Genomic DNA, 17,913 nt, shown 5'->3' with positions numbered 1-17,913 from the left:
CTTTGGCTAATGCTGTTGGGGAGGGTTTAAACTAATGTGGCAGAGGGATGGGAGCCAAATGAGGAGGCTAGTGGATAATAAGGAGGTAGTAACTAAAGCCTGTAAGGAACTAGGTATTGAAGTCAGTGTGACTAAGGGAAAGAGTAGCCAGAGGGCAGATGATGAACGCAAAGGGACGGGTGGTCTGATATGCATTTGTTTTAATGCAAGAAGTGTAGTAGGAAAGGTAGATGAACTGAGGGCTTGGATTAGTACCTGGGAGTATGATGTTATTGCTGTTACTGAGACTTGGTTGAGGGAAGGGCAAGCTGGGCAACTAAATATCCCTAGGTATAGATGCTTCAGGTGGGATAGAGAGGCAGGTGAAAGGGGTGGAGGATTTGTATTACTCGTCAAAGAGGATATCACAGCTGTGCTGAAGGAGGGCACTATGGAGGACTCAAGCAGTGAGGCAATATGGGCAGAGCTTAGAAATAGGAAGGGTGCAGTAACAATGTTGGGGCTGTACTACAGGCATCCCAACAGTGAGCATGAGGGATAGAAAGGGTAAGATTAGGGAACCATGGATGACAGGTGAAATTGTGAGACTAGCAAAGAGGAGAAAGAAAGGATACGTAAGGTCTAGGTGACTGAAAACAGGTGAAGCTTTGGATCAATATCGGGAAAGTAGGACCAATCTGAAACGAGGAATTAAGAGAGCTAAAATAGTTCATGAAATATCTTTAGCAAACAGGTTTAAGGATAATCCCAACACCTTTTATTCATTCATAAGGAGCAAAAGGGTAACTAGAGAAAGGGTTGGCCCACTCAAGGACAAAGGAGGGAAGTTATGCAAGGAGTCAGAGAAAATGTGTGAAATTCTTAGAGTACTTTGTGCCAGTATTCACTGAGGAGCAGGACATGATGGATGTTGAGGCCAGGGATAGATGTTTGATTACTCTAGGTCAAGTCAGCATAAGGAGGGGAGAAATGTTGGGTATTCTAAAAGGGTGGACCAGTCCCCAGGTCTGGATAGGATCTATCCCTGGTTACTGAGGGAAGCAAGAGAGGAAACAGCTGGGGCCTTAACAATATCTTTGCACCGTCCTTGAGCACGGGTGAGTCCTGTAGGACTGGAGAATTGCTAATGTTGTCACCTTCCTCAAGAAGGGAAACAGTGGTCCCCATGGTAGGCCAATGGAGAAAGTGAAGTCGCATGGGATCCAGGGTATACGAGCCATATAGATAGAGAACTGGCTAGGCAACAGGAGCCAGAGTTGTAGTGGAAGGGAGTTTCTCAAAATGGAGAACTGTGGCCAGTGGTGTTCCACAGGGATCCGTGTTGGGTCCACTGTTGTTTGCGGTATGCATAAATGATCAGGGGGAAGGTATAGATGGTCTGATTAGCAAGTTTGCAGATGACACTAAGATTGGTGGAGTAGGAGATGGTGAAGGGGAGAATGCAGCAGAAGATAGATTGGAGAGTTGGGCGGAGAAATGGCAGATAGATTTCAATCCATGCAAATGCGAGGTGATGCATTTTGGAAGATCCAGTTCAAAAGCGAACTGTGTGGTAAATGGGAAAAGCCCTGGGGAAAATTGATGCATATAGAGATCTGGATGTTCAGGTCCATAGTACCCTGAAGGTGGCAACGCAGGTGGATAGAGTGGTCAAGAAGGCATATGGCATGCTTTCATTCAGCGGACAGGGTATTGAGTATGCGAGTTGGCAGGTCATGTTACAGTTGTATAGGACTTTGGTTCGACCACATTTGCAATACTGCATACAGTTCTGGTCACCACATTACCAAAAGGATGTGGATGCTTTGGAGAGGGTGTAGAGGAGGTTCACCGGGATGTTGCCTGGTATAGAGGGCACTAGCTATGAAGAGAGGTTGAGCAGATTAGGATTATTTCCATTGGAAAGACGGAGGTTGAGGGGGATCTGATTGAGGCCTACAGAATCACGAGGGGTATAGACAGGGTGGATAGCAAAAAGCTTTTTCCCAGATCGGGGGCTCAATTACTAGGGGTCATGATTCAAGGTGAGAGGGGAACAGTTTAAAGGAGATATGCGTGGAAAATTCTTTACGCAGAGGGTGGACGCTGCCTGGAACGCGTTGCAAGCGGAGGTGGGCACGATAGCATCATTTAAGGTGTATCTAGACAGATACATGAATGGGCAGGGAGCAGAGAGATACAAATCCTTGGAAAATAGGCGACAGGTTTAGATAGAGGACCTGGATCGTTGCAGGTTTGGAGGGCCAAAGGGCCTATTCCTGTGCTGTAATATTCTTTTTTCTTTGTTCGTAGAGCATCTCTGGAGAGAAAAGAGAGCTAATGCTGTCAGTCTGGTGGCCCTTCTTCAGGACTGTCAGCAGCTTGGGAAAAGGTGGTAATTATGCTAATGCAGGGTAGGATGCAGATGATGGAGAAGATTGATCAGATGGAGATGGCACCCAGAGCAAAATAAAGAAAAGGTTATATAAGGGATGGAGATAATAAACCAGGGAACAGAAGAAATTTAGCAAGGTGATGACAGGAGCTAAAATAAGTGAAAATGGGTTGGCTGAGCTGAAAGCAGCCTGTATTGTACCAGGACGTGAAGTGTTGAGGGGGGGGTAATAGACATGGAAGGAGGTGTTCATGCTCTAAAATGATTAAACTCAATATTGACTCCTCATGGCTATAACATCCTCAAATGGAAAATGTTGGATCTCATTTAACAATTTGTTTATTTTTCATTGTAACATTAGAACATTACAGCATAGTACAGGCCCTTCGGCCCGCGATAACATTAGTTAATGGACTTGACTAATGGTCATTTTTTAATATTTAATTTACCAACAGATACTGGACGCATCATGATGAACAGTTTTTATATATGTTGATGGAATACGTGCCTGGAGGAGAACTGTTTTCTTACTTACGTAACCTTGGACGTTTCAACAATAGTTCTGGACTTTTTTACTCTGCAGAGATTGTGTGTGCAATAGAATATCTACATGCCAAAGACATTGTTTACAGAGATTTAAAGCCTGAAAATATTCTACTGGACAGAGACGGTCATATTAAGCTTACTGACTTTGGATTTGCAAAAAAACTTGTTGACCGGTGAGTCATCTTTACCTTTGCTTAAGTAATTGATTATAAGTGTCTGTCCACTTTTATACCAAGCAATATTTGGTTATTTTGTACAATGGAGCAAGCCATGTTATTACTGTTTAAGTTGATGACTTCCTCTAACCGAGGAAATGTTATTTGGAACCACTGTTTGCATTAACTTGATCTTCCCCTGGGCACCAGTGTCTTTAAGGTGAGATAACAAGGTGTAGAGCTGGATGAACACAGCAGGCCAAGCAGCATTGCAGGTGCAGAAAAGCTGACGTTTCTGGTCTGGACCTCTCTTCAGAAGCATTTTTAAGGTGTTTTGAGTAAAGTGCATTGAGTACAGGAGTCGGAATGGATGTTGTGGCTGTACAGGATAATGGTTTGGCCACTTTTGGAATATTGTGTTAGTTCAGGTCTCCAATGCTATAGGAAAGATGTTGTAAAACTTGAAAAGGCTCAGAAAAGATTTACAAGGAATATTTGCCAGTGTTAGAGGTTTTAAGCTATAGGGAGAAGCTGAATCGGACGTAGCTATTTTCCCTGTAGTGTCAGAGGGTGACCCAGTAGAGGCCTGGATGAGTTGGATGGAAGAGTCTGTTTGCACGCTGTACAATACTGACTCTGAACTCTATTTAATTTGTATTAATTAATAACCATTCCCCATGCTTCATTTGTTATTGCTTTAAGCACATGTTTTGAAATTTCAGATTGAGATATCTTCCAATGTATTAATTAGCTCTTCACTCTGCTATGTTAAATAGCTAAGGATTTAAGAAAATAATATATTAGGCATAAAAGTGCTTAGTTTTTAAAATATCCTATTGCATTTAGAAACTTGTTCAAGTTTGTGAGTAAATGCTTTGTGTTAGACTGAGTGCCTGGAAAGTTCTGGATTGGATTGAATGAGTTGAATTCAGTTGATGTGTTTGACCTTGCTACTGTTAGACTGAGTGAAAGGAAAGCTGCTGTTGGCGTTTATTATTGATTGATATTTTAAGGATTGCTGTTAGTATAGCACAGGATTGATCTCAGCTGGACCTTACATTTTGAATGCATTTTTCCCCTCCATTAACTGTAGATTAATGAACCAGAATTACGAAGAGTCAGTGCTATGGGCTAAACTTCCTGCCAGTGTATTTTTCTGTCCAGTGTGTTGATAAGAAAATGTAAAGGCTTCATGGCAAAGTTCATATGAGTTACTGGTCTAAACCAGCAAGGATGTTATTGTTGAGTTTTAAACTTCACAGTTCTGCACATGGATTTTGAACAACTGTAAACATAGATGATGAAGACCCTAAGGCACTATTATTGACTGCATTTCTTTTTAAGGATTTAAATTGAGAATTCACGGGTGGCCAACTATATTTTTGGTGATTAAATCAAAAATGGAGTAATGGGCACACAATTAGGAAAGCACTCTTGTTACTCTATTCTTTAACTACTTGCTTACTAAATATTTGTTATTTTCTAAATTGATACAGAACATCAGTCAAGGGCATTAGGTATAAGCCATGAATCCTGGCTTTTCACATTCCATGAATGAATAAAAGTAAACAGATGGACTGGAAATGCCAGTAAAATAAATATGATCAAGAAAGTTCAAAGTAGTCAGTTCAAACAGTTGGAAATGACAGTTACAGCCCATCAAAAGAAACAAACCTCAAGTACTCAGTAGAATTTCTGTGGAAACAGGTCATTTGGCCCAACAAAGCCACACCAACCCTCCAAAGAGCATCTTACCTAGATTAAACACCACCCCCCCCGCCCCCAACCACCAATCCATCCCTTTAACCCTGCACTTCCCATGGCTAATCCACCTAACCAACACACCCCTAGACACTATGGGCAGTTTAGCATGGCCAATCCACCTAAGCTGCGCACCTTTTGGACTGTGGGACGAAACCAGAGTACCCGAAGGAAACCTATTACCCATTAACCCTCAGGGCAGTTAAGAATCAACTACATGGCTGAGAGTCTGGAGTCACATATAGACCAGAGTAGGTAAGAATGGCATTTTCCTTCCCTAAAGGATGTTAGTAAACCAGATAAGCAAGATGAGCCAGGTTGTGTTTGTCCTTCCTATTGTGGACAGGATTCTCCCTGGCAGTTTTCTATGTTACGAGGTGGATGTCAGTGTTTATGACTGTACTGGAACAGTTTTTTTGATGGGCACAGCTAGCTTGGGAGAATGTACCTTCAGCCCTGTTGCCGATATGTAGTCAGTACCCATAGCCTTTGTAGTGTCCAGTGCCATTTTATCTATTTATATTTAATACACATTTTAATGGAGAAAGACTGCAAAAAGCTACAACTTTTGTAGAGGGATTTGGATGTACTTGTATAGGAAACACAAAACTAACATACAGGTATGGCAGGTAAAGGCTAATGAAATGTTGGCCTTTATTTAAGGGGGTTGGAGAAGGGGAGTCTAATTACAACTGTACTGGGCGCTGGTGAGACCATATCTGGAGCACTATGAACAGTTTTTGTCCCCTTTGTTGATGGCAAGATAATGTTTCATTGGAGGCAGTTCAGAGAAGGCTCAAGAGGATTATCCCCAGTGTGGAGAGTTTGTCTTATGAGCAAACATTAAATAGATTGGAACTCTACTCACTGGAGTTTAGAAGAATGAGACTAGATCTCATTGGAACATGTAATTTTCAAGGGGCTTGTAGGGTGAATGCTGACAGGACTTTTTTATTTAATTCGTTCACAGGATGAGGGCATCATTGGCTAGATAGACCATTTATTGCCCATCCCTAGTTGCCCTGAGGCCACATTCAATCAACCACATTCTCGGATGTTTCCCCTAGAAGTAAAAGATGCCAGTTTAAGACTGAGTTGATGAAGAATTTCTTCTCTTAAAGGGTTGTCTCTAGAAGTCCTTGCCACAGCGCTGTGCAGGCAGAGTCTTTGATTTTTTTTTTAAGCTGAAATTGATGAATTCTTGATCAGTCGGCAAATTGAGAGTTATTGGGAGAGGCCAGGAAAGTGGACATATGTCAGATCAGAAAGGTGGAGCAGGCTCAAGTGGCCAAACACTCTTCTTGATTCTGTTTTTTATGGTCTTATTTCATACTGATGTACAGGGCTCCTTCATCATGGATGCTGAGAATATTTAATGGAGCTGTGTCCCCCAGGAAATTGTTTAGTCGTCCACTGCCGTTCACAGCTGGACACAATGGTGTTGAGAATGTGTATCTTTGTTTAAGGATTTTGAAGGAACTAGAAGCCATGGAATTATTTGGATGGTTTCTGAATTGAGCAGGATGGTCTGATTACTTGTAATTTTGTTCATTATGTGGGCTGTGACCTAGTGTTCTGAATCCAAAGGAGATTTTGACCCATCGTGCCAGCACTGGCTTGTTAAATGAGCATCATTACTTAACCCACCTGCTATTTGCAAAAATCAAGTTTGTGTGCTGAAAGCATCCTGCTGTTTTTTCTGCAAATCAACTTGGCAAAACAGCTAATCTAAGCGGTGCGATTTTAAAAAATGGCTTTTTTTAAATTACAGGGGGAGATAGAATTGTCTTTGAGAAGATGAAGGGTCAAAGATCCCTCTAATCTGTGCAGCCGTTGGGAAGCCCTGTGCAACCCGGAGATGTGCACAGGTGGAAGAAAAATGGAAAGGGAATGTTTCCCTGGTCTATGCTAATTGTTTTGTAGCAACTCTCTCTGGTCTTGGAATTTTGTTGTCACAGATCCAGAAGTCACTGAGCAGCAAAGTCACCTCAAAGCTGCAAGAAGGCTTTACTTAATAGACTTTCCAGATGCCAATATTTACATCTCTTGAAGCCTGTGACCAATCCTTTAAAACTCAAATCCAAGTTGTTTGAAATTAGAGCTGGACATCTATCATCATTCTATAGCTGGCAGCAATTCAGCTTTGTCAAAAGGAAATTTCAGGGGTCATGAGAATTTATCTTTATGGATGCTTAGTGTTGAGTGACAAACTCTATTCATAATTGACCCCTCAGCATGATAGTGGACCACACAACATGATGGATCGTATCCTGAATGTGAAGGTAGGACTTTGCCTCTGAAAGGGTTGTGCATTAAGCATTGCAATAGATACTGTGGTGAGGAACTGCATCAGACTTAGGCAGTTTAGATAAGGACAAGATCAAGTAGTACTTCTTCTGGTGTGGCCTTTGTCACCATTTGCTGAAGGCCCAGCCTGGAACTGGGACAGTTCAGGTGCTACTGTGCACTCATGGTGACGAACATTGAACTCCTCACCTGGAGTAAATTCTGTTCTCTTGCCTCCTTTCATATGCCCTGCCAAGTTATATTGAACATGGAGGAGGCCTGATTACCACGTACTGCTGTCGCATAGCTAATTAATCAGGAGATTTCCTTGCCCATGCTTGACTTGAATCCGTGAAACTTAATTAGGTCTGGAATTAATATTGAGAATTCCCAGGGCAATATCCTCCTAACTCTGTTATACTCCACTGCTACCTCTAATGTGTTTGTCCTGTTGATAGGACAGGGACAGGGATTGCAATTGTCTGGACGTTGTCTACAAGGCAGGATTCTGTCCAAAAACTGTCAAGTTATTTCTTGACTAGTCAGTGACACCGTTCTCTCAATTTTTGGTACAAACCAGTTGATGTTAATTTGGAAGATTTTGCAGATAGCCAGAATTTGTTGTATGCTTGTTGTTTCTATTACCTTGGTGCTCTGTGCTTGAATCCAGTTTCATTCATTTTTTTTTAATCCAGTATTGTAGCAGTTAAATATAACTGAGTAGCTTACCAGACCAATTCAGAGGCATTTATGAACCAGCTTTGTTACACCGCATCTGGAGTCACATATAGATGAGAATGGCAGATTCTCTCTTCCAAAAGAACCTGATGGCTTTTCATGACAATGGTTTCATGGCCACCACTGAACCCTGCTTCTTAAGGGTATTTTCTAATCAATTTGTTTAGGGATTTCATTACACATTTCTGGGGCAGGTGGGACTTGAACATATAGATTGGTGAGCCTAATATTAGTAGTGGAGAAAATTCTGAAACCCACTGTCAAGGATTTTATAGCAGAGTATTTAGAAAGCAGTAGCAGGATCAGACAGTCAGCATGGATTTATGAATGAGAAATCGTGCTTGACAGATCTGTTGGAATTCTGTGAAGATGTAACTAGTGGAATTGACAAGGGAGGCCAGTTGATGTTGTATATTTGGATTTTCAGAAAGTGTTTCACTAAGTCCCACATAAGCGATTAAAGTGCATGAGATTGGGGGACGTGTTTTGAGATGGATAGGAAACTGGTTGGCAGATAGGAAACAAAGAGTAGGAATTAATGTGTCCTTTTCAAATTGGCAGGCAGTAACTTGTGGGATACCACAGGGATCGGTGCTGGGACCCAGCTATTCACAATATATATATTAATGAGGGATAAGGGAACAAAATGTAACATCTCCATGTTTGCAGATGATACCAAGTTAGGTGGGAGGGTGAACTGTGACAAACACTACATTGGACAAACTGGCAGAAAGCTAGCCACCAGGATACATGAACATCAACTAGCCACAAAACGACATGACCCACTATCACTCATCCTTACATTCAGATGAGGAAGGACACCACTTTGATTGGGACAACACATCCATCCTAGGACAAGCCAAACAGAGTCACGCACGAGAATTCCTAGAAGCATGGCATTCCAACCGGAACTCCATCAACAAACACATTGATTTGGAACAAATCTACCATCCCCTGAGAAAAAGAACAGGAAATGACATCACCAATGCAGGAAATGACATCACCAACCCAAGGAAACCTAAACAGATAAATAAAAAGCGGGACATAACACCAGCGCTTCATCGGAGGCTCACTGATGATGTTACCTAGAGTGGTGACGAAACGTCTGAAAACTAACCTTCCAGCTCAGCGAGCAAACTCACATCCAGAACCTCAACCTGAGCTGCAAATCTTCTCAAAACTCGCTGGGGTGAATTATGATGAGGATGCAGAGATCCTACAGCTTGATCTTGACAGGCTAGGTTCGTGGGCAAATCAGTGGCAGCTGCAATATAATTTGGATAAATGTGAAGTTATTCACTTTGGAATCAAAAATGACCAGGTAGATTACTACCCGAATGGCTGTAAACTGAAAGAGGGGAGTGTGCAGTTGGACCTGGGTGTCCCTGTGCACCAGTCGCTGAAGGTAAGCATGCAGGTGCAATAGGCAGTAAAGAAGGCAAATGATGTTGAGGTAAAAGGTTTTGCATATAGGTGTGGGGTTCTGTTGCAGTTGCACAGGACCTTGGTGAGACCACATCTGAAATATTGTGTGCAGTTTTGATCTAGTCTGAAGAAGGATGTTCTTGATCTTGAGGGAGTGCAGCGAAGGTTTACCAGACTGGTTCCAGGGATGACGGGACTAATGTATGAGGAGAGATTGACTGACTAGGTTGGGATTGTTTTCGCTAGAGTTTGGACGAATGAGAGGAGTCTCATAGAGACTTACAAAATCCTAACAGGACTAGACAGGTTAGATGCCGGGAGGATGTTTCTGATGGTTGATGTGTCCAGAACAGCGCTCACAGACTGGCGATTTGGGGTAGACCATTTAGGATGGAGGTGAGATATAGCTCCACCTAAAGAGTGATGAGCCTGTGGAATTCGGTGCCGCAGGAAGCAGTTGATGCCAAAACTTTGAATGTATTCAAGAGGCAACTAGATATACCACTTGGAGTGAATGGAATCAGAGATAATTGGGAGAAAGCAGGATTAGGCGATTTGAGGCGGACGATCAGCTGCGATTGTGAAAAATGGCAGAACAGGCTTGAAGGGCCGAATTGTCACCACCTGCTCCGATCTTCTGTTTCTATTAATCCTGCGACAGCTCTATTATTGTCCTTCCTGTGGAATACTTTGAGATATTTTAAGGTGATTAAAAGACACTGAATAAATGCAAATTATTCATTTGTTTAAGGTGACAGTGCATAAATCACAAATTTGTATATTTCTTTCACTTCTCATACTAGAAAATCATTGGTTCTTTAGTTTGAGGCATGTTGTCTTTTGCTGTACATTAACAGTTTTGGGAACTCCCAGGGAAGATCTGATTCCTTTTGGATTGTGTGCAAGTTTCTGCTTGCTCATTGAGCTGCTGAGACAAGTATTAATAAAGGTCAGAGATAATGGGAACTGCAGATGCTGGAGAATTCCAAGATAATAAAATGTGAGGCTGGATGAACACAGCAGGCCAAGCAGCATCTCAGGAGCACAAAAGCTGACGTTTCAGGCCTAGACCCTTCATCAGAGAGGGGGATGGGGAGAGGGAACTGGAATAAATAGGGAGAGAGGGGGAGGCGGACCGAAGATGGAGAGTAAAGAAGATAGGTGGAGAGAGTATAGGTGGGCAGGTAGGGAGGGGATAGGTCAGTCCAGGGAAGACGGACGGGTCAAGGAGGTGGGATGAGGTTAGTAGGTAGATGGGGGTGCGGCTTGGGGTGGGAGGAAGGGATGGGTGAGAGGAAGAACCGGTTAGGGAGGCAGAGACAGGTTGGACTGGTTTTGGGATGCAGTGGGTGGGGGGGGAAGAGCTGGGCTGGTTGTGTGGTGCAGTGGGGGGAGGGGACGAACTGGGCAGCCCAGTTCGTCCCCTCCCCCCACTACACCACACAACCAGCCCAGCTCTTCCCCCCACCCACTGCATCCCAAAACCAGTCCAACCTGTCTCTGCCTCCCTAACCGGTTCTTCCTCTCACCCATCCCTTCCTCCCACCCCAAGCCGCACCCCCAGCTACCTACTAACCTCATCCCACCTCCTTGACCCGTCCGTCTTCCCTGGACTGACCTATCCCCTCCCTACCTCCCCACCTACACTCTCTCCACCTATCTTCTTTTACTCTCCATCTTCGGTCCGCCTCCCCCTCTCTCCCGATTTATTCCAGTTCCCTCTCCCCATCCCCCTCTCTGATGAAGGGTCTAGGCCCGAAACGTCAGCTTTTGTGGTCCTGAGATGCTGCTTGGCCTGCTGTGTTCATCCAGCCTCACATTTTATTATCTATTAATAAAGGTCATCTGCCTGAAGAATGCAAATTTGTATAACTAATTGAAAAAATATATTTTGAGGGCAAATTGCCCAGAAGGCAGTTAAGAATTAAGCACGTTCTTTTTGGTCTGGAGTCACGTATAAGACAGACCAAATAGGAGTCGCAGATTTCCGTCCCCGAAGAATATTAGGGAACTCGATGATGGTATTTTATATCAATTCACAGTGGTCACTTGGTTGCCTTTAGGCTACCTTTTATTCTAGGTTTTTTTGTTGAATTCAGATTTCACCATCTGCCATTCTGGGATTTGAACTTGTGGCCTTAGAATCTTAGCCTGGGCTGTTGCTGGCATAGTGACATTACCACGAGGCCACTTAAGTTCATTTCTGCTTACCTTGTGTTTTCTATTAAAGTTTGATGTTTCTGTGTAGCATTCTCATTACATAGCATATCCTCTTTAGATTTATTTCAAAGCTTAAAAACAAAAATATTATGATGGCAATGACATGTAGACTGATCAAAGTTGAATTGTCAACCAGACATCATCTGTTTCTCATTCTTTCTTCATTCATCCATGATGAGTGGGCTTTGTTGGTTGGCCAGCACTTTTTTTCCAGTTGCCTTTGAGAAGATGGTGATGAGCTTCCTCCTTGAATTGCTACCGTCAATTTGTACATGGATCCACAGTACTGTTAAGGAGAGATTTTGACCCAGTGACACTAAAGGAACAACAATATATTTCCAAACCAGGTTGGAAACTTGCAAGTGGTGGTGTTCCTACGTACCTGCGTTGATGACCACTACCATTTAGGAGTGCAATAAGTTTGGAAGGTGTTGTTTCAGGAGGCTTGGAGAATTTCTGAAGTATATCATGTAGCTTGTACTGAGCATTGGTGGTGGATGATGTGGTGTCAATCAAGTAGCCTGCTTTTTACTGGATAGTATCAAGCTTCTTGAATGTTGTTGGAGTTGCACTCAACTTGGCGAGTGGGGAGTATTCTATCATAAGAAGGGTCCCGATCCGAAATGTCAAGCTTTCCTGCTCCTCTGATGCTGTTTGGCCCGCTGTGTTCATCCAGCTTCACACGGTGTTATCTCAGTATTCTGTCATATTATTTGTCTTGTAGATGGTAGGCAGGCTATGGGAGTTAGAAAGTGTTACTCTCTGCTGGATTTCTAGCCTTGGACCTTCTCTTACAGCCATGGTATTTAAATGGCTTGTGCAGTTTAATTTTTTGTCAGTGGTAACCGCTAGGGTCTTGATCATGTGTGACTCATTGATGGCAGTGGCACTAATATTGAGAGAATGATTGTTAGATAAGTGAATCCCAAGTAGTTCAAAGAAGGAAACAATTCAATGACACATTCACTTATTTTCCTAACTGAGTTGCTGGCTCATAACTGTCACATTTACTATTATTACGGCCTTACTGGAGAGCTTTGTGTCATAATGCCTACAACAAGTTTAAAAAATGATCACATGCATCGATATTTTAAATCCAATGGCGTAAATACACAGTCTTCAACTACAAGCAAAGACGTGTACTCAAAATCTGCTCAACTTAACTATTTTTGAACACTTATGATCAGAACAAAATACAGAGTGGAGTAAATTACGTTTTACAGGATTAGTGAGAAACCTGGGGTTGTGCAGAGCCTTTTGATCTGAAAAAGAATTAATGAGAAGGCCACCAGGACACCTTGTTCCAGAGTCAGGCACTCCCTTGTGTTTTTCTTGTATCACAGCATTGAATATGCTAGCCCGCAGCACTGTTTTATTACAAACAGCAATAACATGCTCAGAGCATAGAAATTCATTGACCGCAGTCAGCCTCAATGTGTCTAAAGACATCTCTAAGACTTAGATTACTGGTAGTATTGGGAAAAAAAATTCCAAATATATTTGCTTTCAAATCTGCTCGTATAGAATTGTGTCCAAGCAAGCAGACCAGTTCAACAGCCATTTCAAAACCATGCTTCTTTACTGTGCATGTGCAGTTTCTTCTCATACCAGAAATAGGATAAGTGACCATTTCATGTACTCATACCTGATGTTTGGTCCACATGAGGTTGTTGACCCAAGTGGAATTTCTTTATCTTGCCCATGTGTGAAGACAAATGTTAGCAGATACTACTTCCAGTAATAAACATGGAAGCTTCAGAGGGGATTTATAGCACAGATGCAGCCTTATGCTCAGGGAAAGCACTAATGCTTCCTAAACTGTTTGGTGCAGACTGTTGAAAACTACTGTTAGATATTTCTTGCAGTATAAATATGCCCTTCCCTTTGAAATTTAGCATCGTTGCGTCTGTCCTGATGAGTACAAGATGACGATGTTCACACCATTTCTAGTTCAGCAATGCTCAAATGAATAAGTAAGCTCCTTTTTGGCCTCACCTTCGGCTCCAGTCACCTGATGATTGAATTGCCCTGGTTATGATATTGCCATTCAATTTTTTTTCTCTCCTTTTCTTATTTACTTATTCCTGAGAGAAGCTTGCCTACCCCGCAGCACGTCAGCATATTTCACCCTGCCTTTCCTCCTCATTCTGTCTCCCTCACTCATTAAAATCTGTCTTCTCCTCCTTTCAGATTCAAAAACATTTCTTCTCTGGAACACACCTGTATTAGCAAGTTCAGTATTTTTTCATAACAGTGTGATGAAGGCTGAAGATGTTTGTGTACTAGAAACATACAAGAAGCATGATAACGTTAAAGTGTAAAAGAAGTCTAAAAACTTGTGAAACATTCACATCAGCTTTATTTAAAGAACATAATTACTTAATGTTTGTTTATGAGATTATTGCCAATGTTGTGTAGCATGTCTTTAATGAAAAGAATCCATAGAATCAGGAATGTAGGGAAGATATACCAGTGAAGTAAAACAAGGTTAGGCTCAGGTATATGACTTTGACTTGAACTTTGCATATCATTTGGTTATGATGTAACTGACCTTTTTAGATCCATAAGACATAGGAGCAGAAGTAGCTGATTCAGCCGGTTGAGTTTGCACCACCGTTCATTGAGATTATGGCAGATCTGATAATCCTCAACTTCATATTTTTGCCTTTTCCTTATAACTCTTCATTCCTTCCCTTATTAAAAATCTCAGCCTTGAATATACTTAATAATCCAGCTACTAAAACATTCTGTGGAAAAGAATTCACAACCTTCATCTCTCTTAAATGTGTGATTATGAACTCTGCCACTTGTGGAAAAGTCTCGGTTCAATGACCTTTCCACATTTACCTGCCAGATTCTCTAAGAATCTTGTATATTTCAATAAGGCCAGCTCCTCTTCTAGTTTTGACTAAGTACAGACCCAATCTGCTCACCTCTCCTCATAAGTAGTTGCTCCATTCCTGGTAATTAATCTGTAAGTAATTGTGGCCCCAATAGTGATCCCTGTGGCACTCTGCTAGTTACAGGCTGCTATCCTGCAAATGCAAGCACGCAACTACTTCCTAAATTGAGCCATCATTTGCCTGAAGCTACCTCAAGTGGTTGATCCAATCATTGGTTAGAAAATTTTGTGTTAAATACCTTGAACTAAAAGCAAGAAAATTACTTAATATGCTATGTATTTAGATAGGTATGTGTTGCCCCTTTGAGAGTTGGACTGGTGACCTAGAGCAGGAACTAGGGGAGGCAATCTAAAATCAAATGTCGAGCTGCAGGACACACAAAGTATTCCCTGTTCAAGCTTCCCCTCTGTTGACCTCATGTTCTGTTTACGGTTTTAGTGAACCACAAACACATACGGAGATTGAGATCTAACTAATGACCAGTGGGTGACTGCCATTGTATTTTTTTTTGGTTGGGAGGAAGAGTGTCGCCCGAACTTCAGAAATGTAGTTGGATTGTGCAGGTAATGTTGAGGGTCAACAGGGAGTGGGCCAAGAGTGACTTTGGCTGTTGCCAATGGCTGAAGACGAGAGTACTCATGCGAGAGCTTACTAGGGTCATTGCAGAGAGTCGTTGAGAGAGGACTCAGGCTGTGGTTGATGCTAGGAGAGAACGGTATGCTAACACATTCAGTGTTGGCAGTGGTTAATGCAGAGACCAATCACTAAGTGGACTTGGGCTGTGAATGGCTACCAGACGTGAGTGGCGGAAAAACAATATGTCAGGCCAGTTTGATCTGGTGGAACTGTGATGAAGAGACCGGAAGTTGGACTCTTTACACTGAACATTCAGCATACTTAAAGGTGAATAAAGTGGCTGATGACATTGTGGCACCAGTTTTGTTGAATTCTGTTGGGAGTAAGATTGATTTCAAGGAGTCTGCAACTTGAGAAACGTACGGTGAAGCCATACCGAGAGCTATGCAAGGTGCTGGGAAGTTATTTTGCACCAAAGACATTGGTGATCACAGAGCACTTCCATTTTTATACACAGGTACAGCACAAAGAGTCCACAGCCTAAATCATAGCCACCTTAGAGGTTAGCAGAACATTGCAAATTTGAAGGGTTTCCTCCAAGATGCCTTTTAGAACCATTTGGCTTATGCTGGCTGACATGAGGCCATTCATTGGAAATTAATGACATGGAGGGATTTCAAAATTGCTACTTTGCTAGAGTTGGCTGCCAGCAAAACAACACAGTTGAGTGGCAATGTCTGGGTGCATAAAGTAGCAGAAACTCAGCAGAGTGCAGTACCAGTGATTGAATGCTACCGATGTGGTGAAAGTGGCCACAAGAAGCCAACGTGTTAGACTTGAAGCCCAGTGCCGCAGCAGAAAACACAATAATATTACTCTAATATTATTCAACTCACGCAGAACAACGCAAAATTTATGGCACATACATTAGCCATGCGGCTCAAGCTCTTGTTTATGCTCCATTCAACCTTCTTTATCTCTACTAAATAAACAATGTACTCTATTTTTCTTCAAAGACTTATGCAAACTGCCCTTGTATGAATCTGTGCTTTGCCAAATCTAGCTCAAATATAAAATAGACCAGCAAGGTCCCATTCCTAAAACTGTTCTGTACAAGCATACAAATTAAGAGGAATAAGCAATTCAGCCCTTTGAGTCTGCTCTGTCATTCAACTATGTCATTCAATAAAATCATCATTGATTTGATTCCAACTTAAAATCCACATTCTTAGCTGTGCCAGATAACCATTCACCCCCTTGTTTATCAAGAATCTGTCTGCCCTGCCTTAAAAATACTTAAAAACACTGCTTCCACTACTTTTTCAGAGTTCCAAATCTCTTAACCCTTTGACAGAGGGGAAAAAATACACCTTAATTCTGTTTTACAAGGGTGATATCTTATTTTTAAACTCAAATTCCGCCTTCTAGATCCTTCCATAAAAGAAAACATGATGTCCACATCCACCCTGTCCAGATTTTTCAGGAACTTAGATGACTCAATTGGTTGGCCTCAAGCCAGAGTCCATAAACCAAATGCTTCTGCAAGGCATCTTGGGGAAAATTCTCCAAATTTGTACTGCTCCACTAACCTATTTAAGATGGCCACAATTTTGATGATGGACTCTCCTTCGTGCTGAACCTGTGTCTAAAAATAGAAGCGTTCCGTGATCACCAATGATTTTGCAGAATAGCTTCCTAACACTTTGCATAGTTCTTGGCATGTCTTCTATGCAGGTTTCTCCAGTTGCAGTTTCCTGACTGTTCCAAACTCCAGTGGACACAAGCGTAACATGTCCAATTTTCTTTCATTAAACAACGCTCTCACTCCAGACACTGGTCTGGTAAACCTTCTTTAGACTGCCTCCAATGTATTTATAACTTCCTTAAATAAGGAAACCAATACTATACTCAGTACCCCAGATGCAGTTTCACCAGTACCCTGTGTAACAAAAACATATTCCTTCCTACTTTTGCTTTCAGTTCTCCTCTTCAGTCTCTCACTATTTAGATTATGTGCTTTTTTCATTCTTTCTGCCAAAATAGACAATTTGACATTATTCTTCATTTGTGACGTATTTGCTCACTCAACTTATTTATATTCTTTTCCATGGTTTTTATATTTTCATCACTACTTACTACATGCCTTTGTATACGGGCAGCAACACCTTCCGTCCCTCATCTGAGTCACCTAAATAAATTAGAAGCAATTAAGATCCCAACAGCAGTCCCTGTGGCACTCTACTGAGCACATCTAAATATACTGTTGAAACATTGATGTAGAATAGTATTCAAAGAAAAACCGTGTAGCCCATGATTTTCGTGGATACTTGCATTCATGATCATGATACTAGTGTTATAACCAGAAGATGCTTGTATTGGGCATAATCCTTTCTTTATGGCAGTTCAACATGCAGTTTCAAGGTTAAAGATACTTCTGGGAAATTAATGTTTGCAAATATGAGTTTTGAGGTCTGTTCTGTTCATGGTCTGTGCTTTGAGATGACCTCATGAACTTTGGCAAAGTTTAATTTATTATCTTTAAACTGATGTTTTTAAAAAGCCTTTTACTGCAATCCCTGACTATCTATCACTTTAATCACACCAATGAAAATCCTTTCGTCATATTGCAGAATTATAATACTCCAGTGTGCACAGCCCTTTACTGTCTGTCTTAGGGTTTCTGTCATCAAAGGAAGCTACTACAAGAAAAACCATCCAGTGCTTAGTAAAATTATAGATTCCTGTTTTAAGGTACTCTGTGTATTTGCAATTCTTCACTAGCTCCACCACAGCTAGCTCCCCTATCGATCTATGAGAGACATAAAGATGAATTGAACGTAAGAAAGCTTAACAGCTAGAAGTAGATACCTGTATAGTGGTTTTCTACTGCTTTGTATAATCTGGAAGGAGACATGACATCTGAAGAGAG

General features: G+C 41.8%; 1 protein-coding gene across 1 annotated transcript in view; it reads left to right on the top strand.

The window, feature by feature from the left end:
- The window catches only part of prkx (protein kinase X-linked), a 125,880-nt gene that overhangs the window by 33,416 nt on the left and 74,551 nt on the right, over positions 1-17,913 (top strand). Inside the window, exon 3 of the mRNA XM_048533127.2 lies at positions 2,830-3,093. Coding sequence (XP_048389084.1) covers positions 2,830-3,093 — 264 coding nt within the window. The remainder of the gene's footprint in view (positions 1-2,829; positions 3,094-17,913) is intronic.

Source organism: Stegostoma tigrinum, chromosome 6 (assembly GCF_030684315.1).
Source record: "Stegostoma tigrinum isolate sSteTig4 chromosome 6, sSteTig4.hap1, whole genome shotgun sequence".
NCBI classification, from domain to species: Eukaryota; Metazoa; Chordata; class Chondrichthyes; order Orectolobiformes; family Stegostomatidae; genus Stegostoma; species Stegostoma tigrinum.
This window is presented reverse-complemented; position numbering and strand designations above follow the sequence as displayed.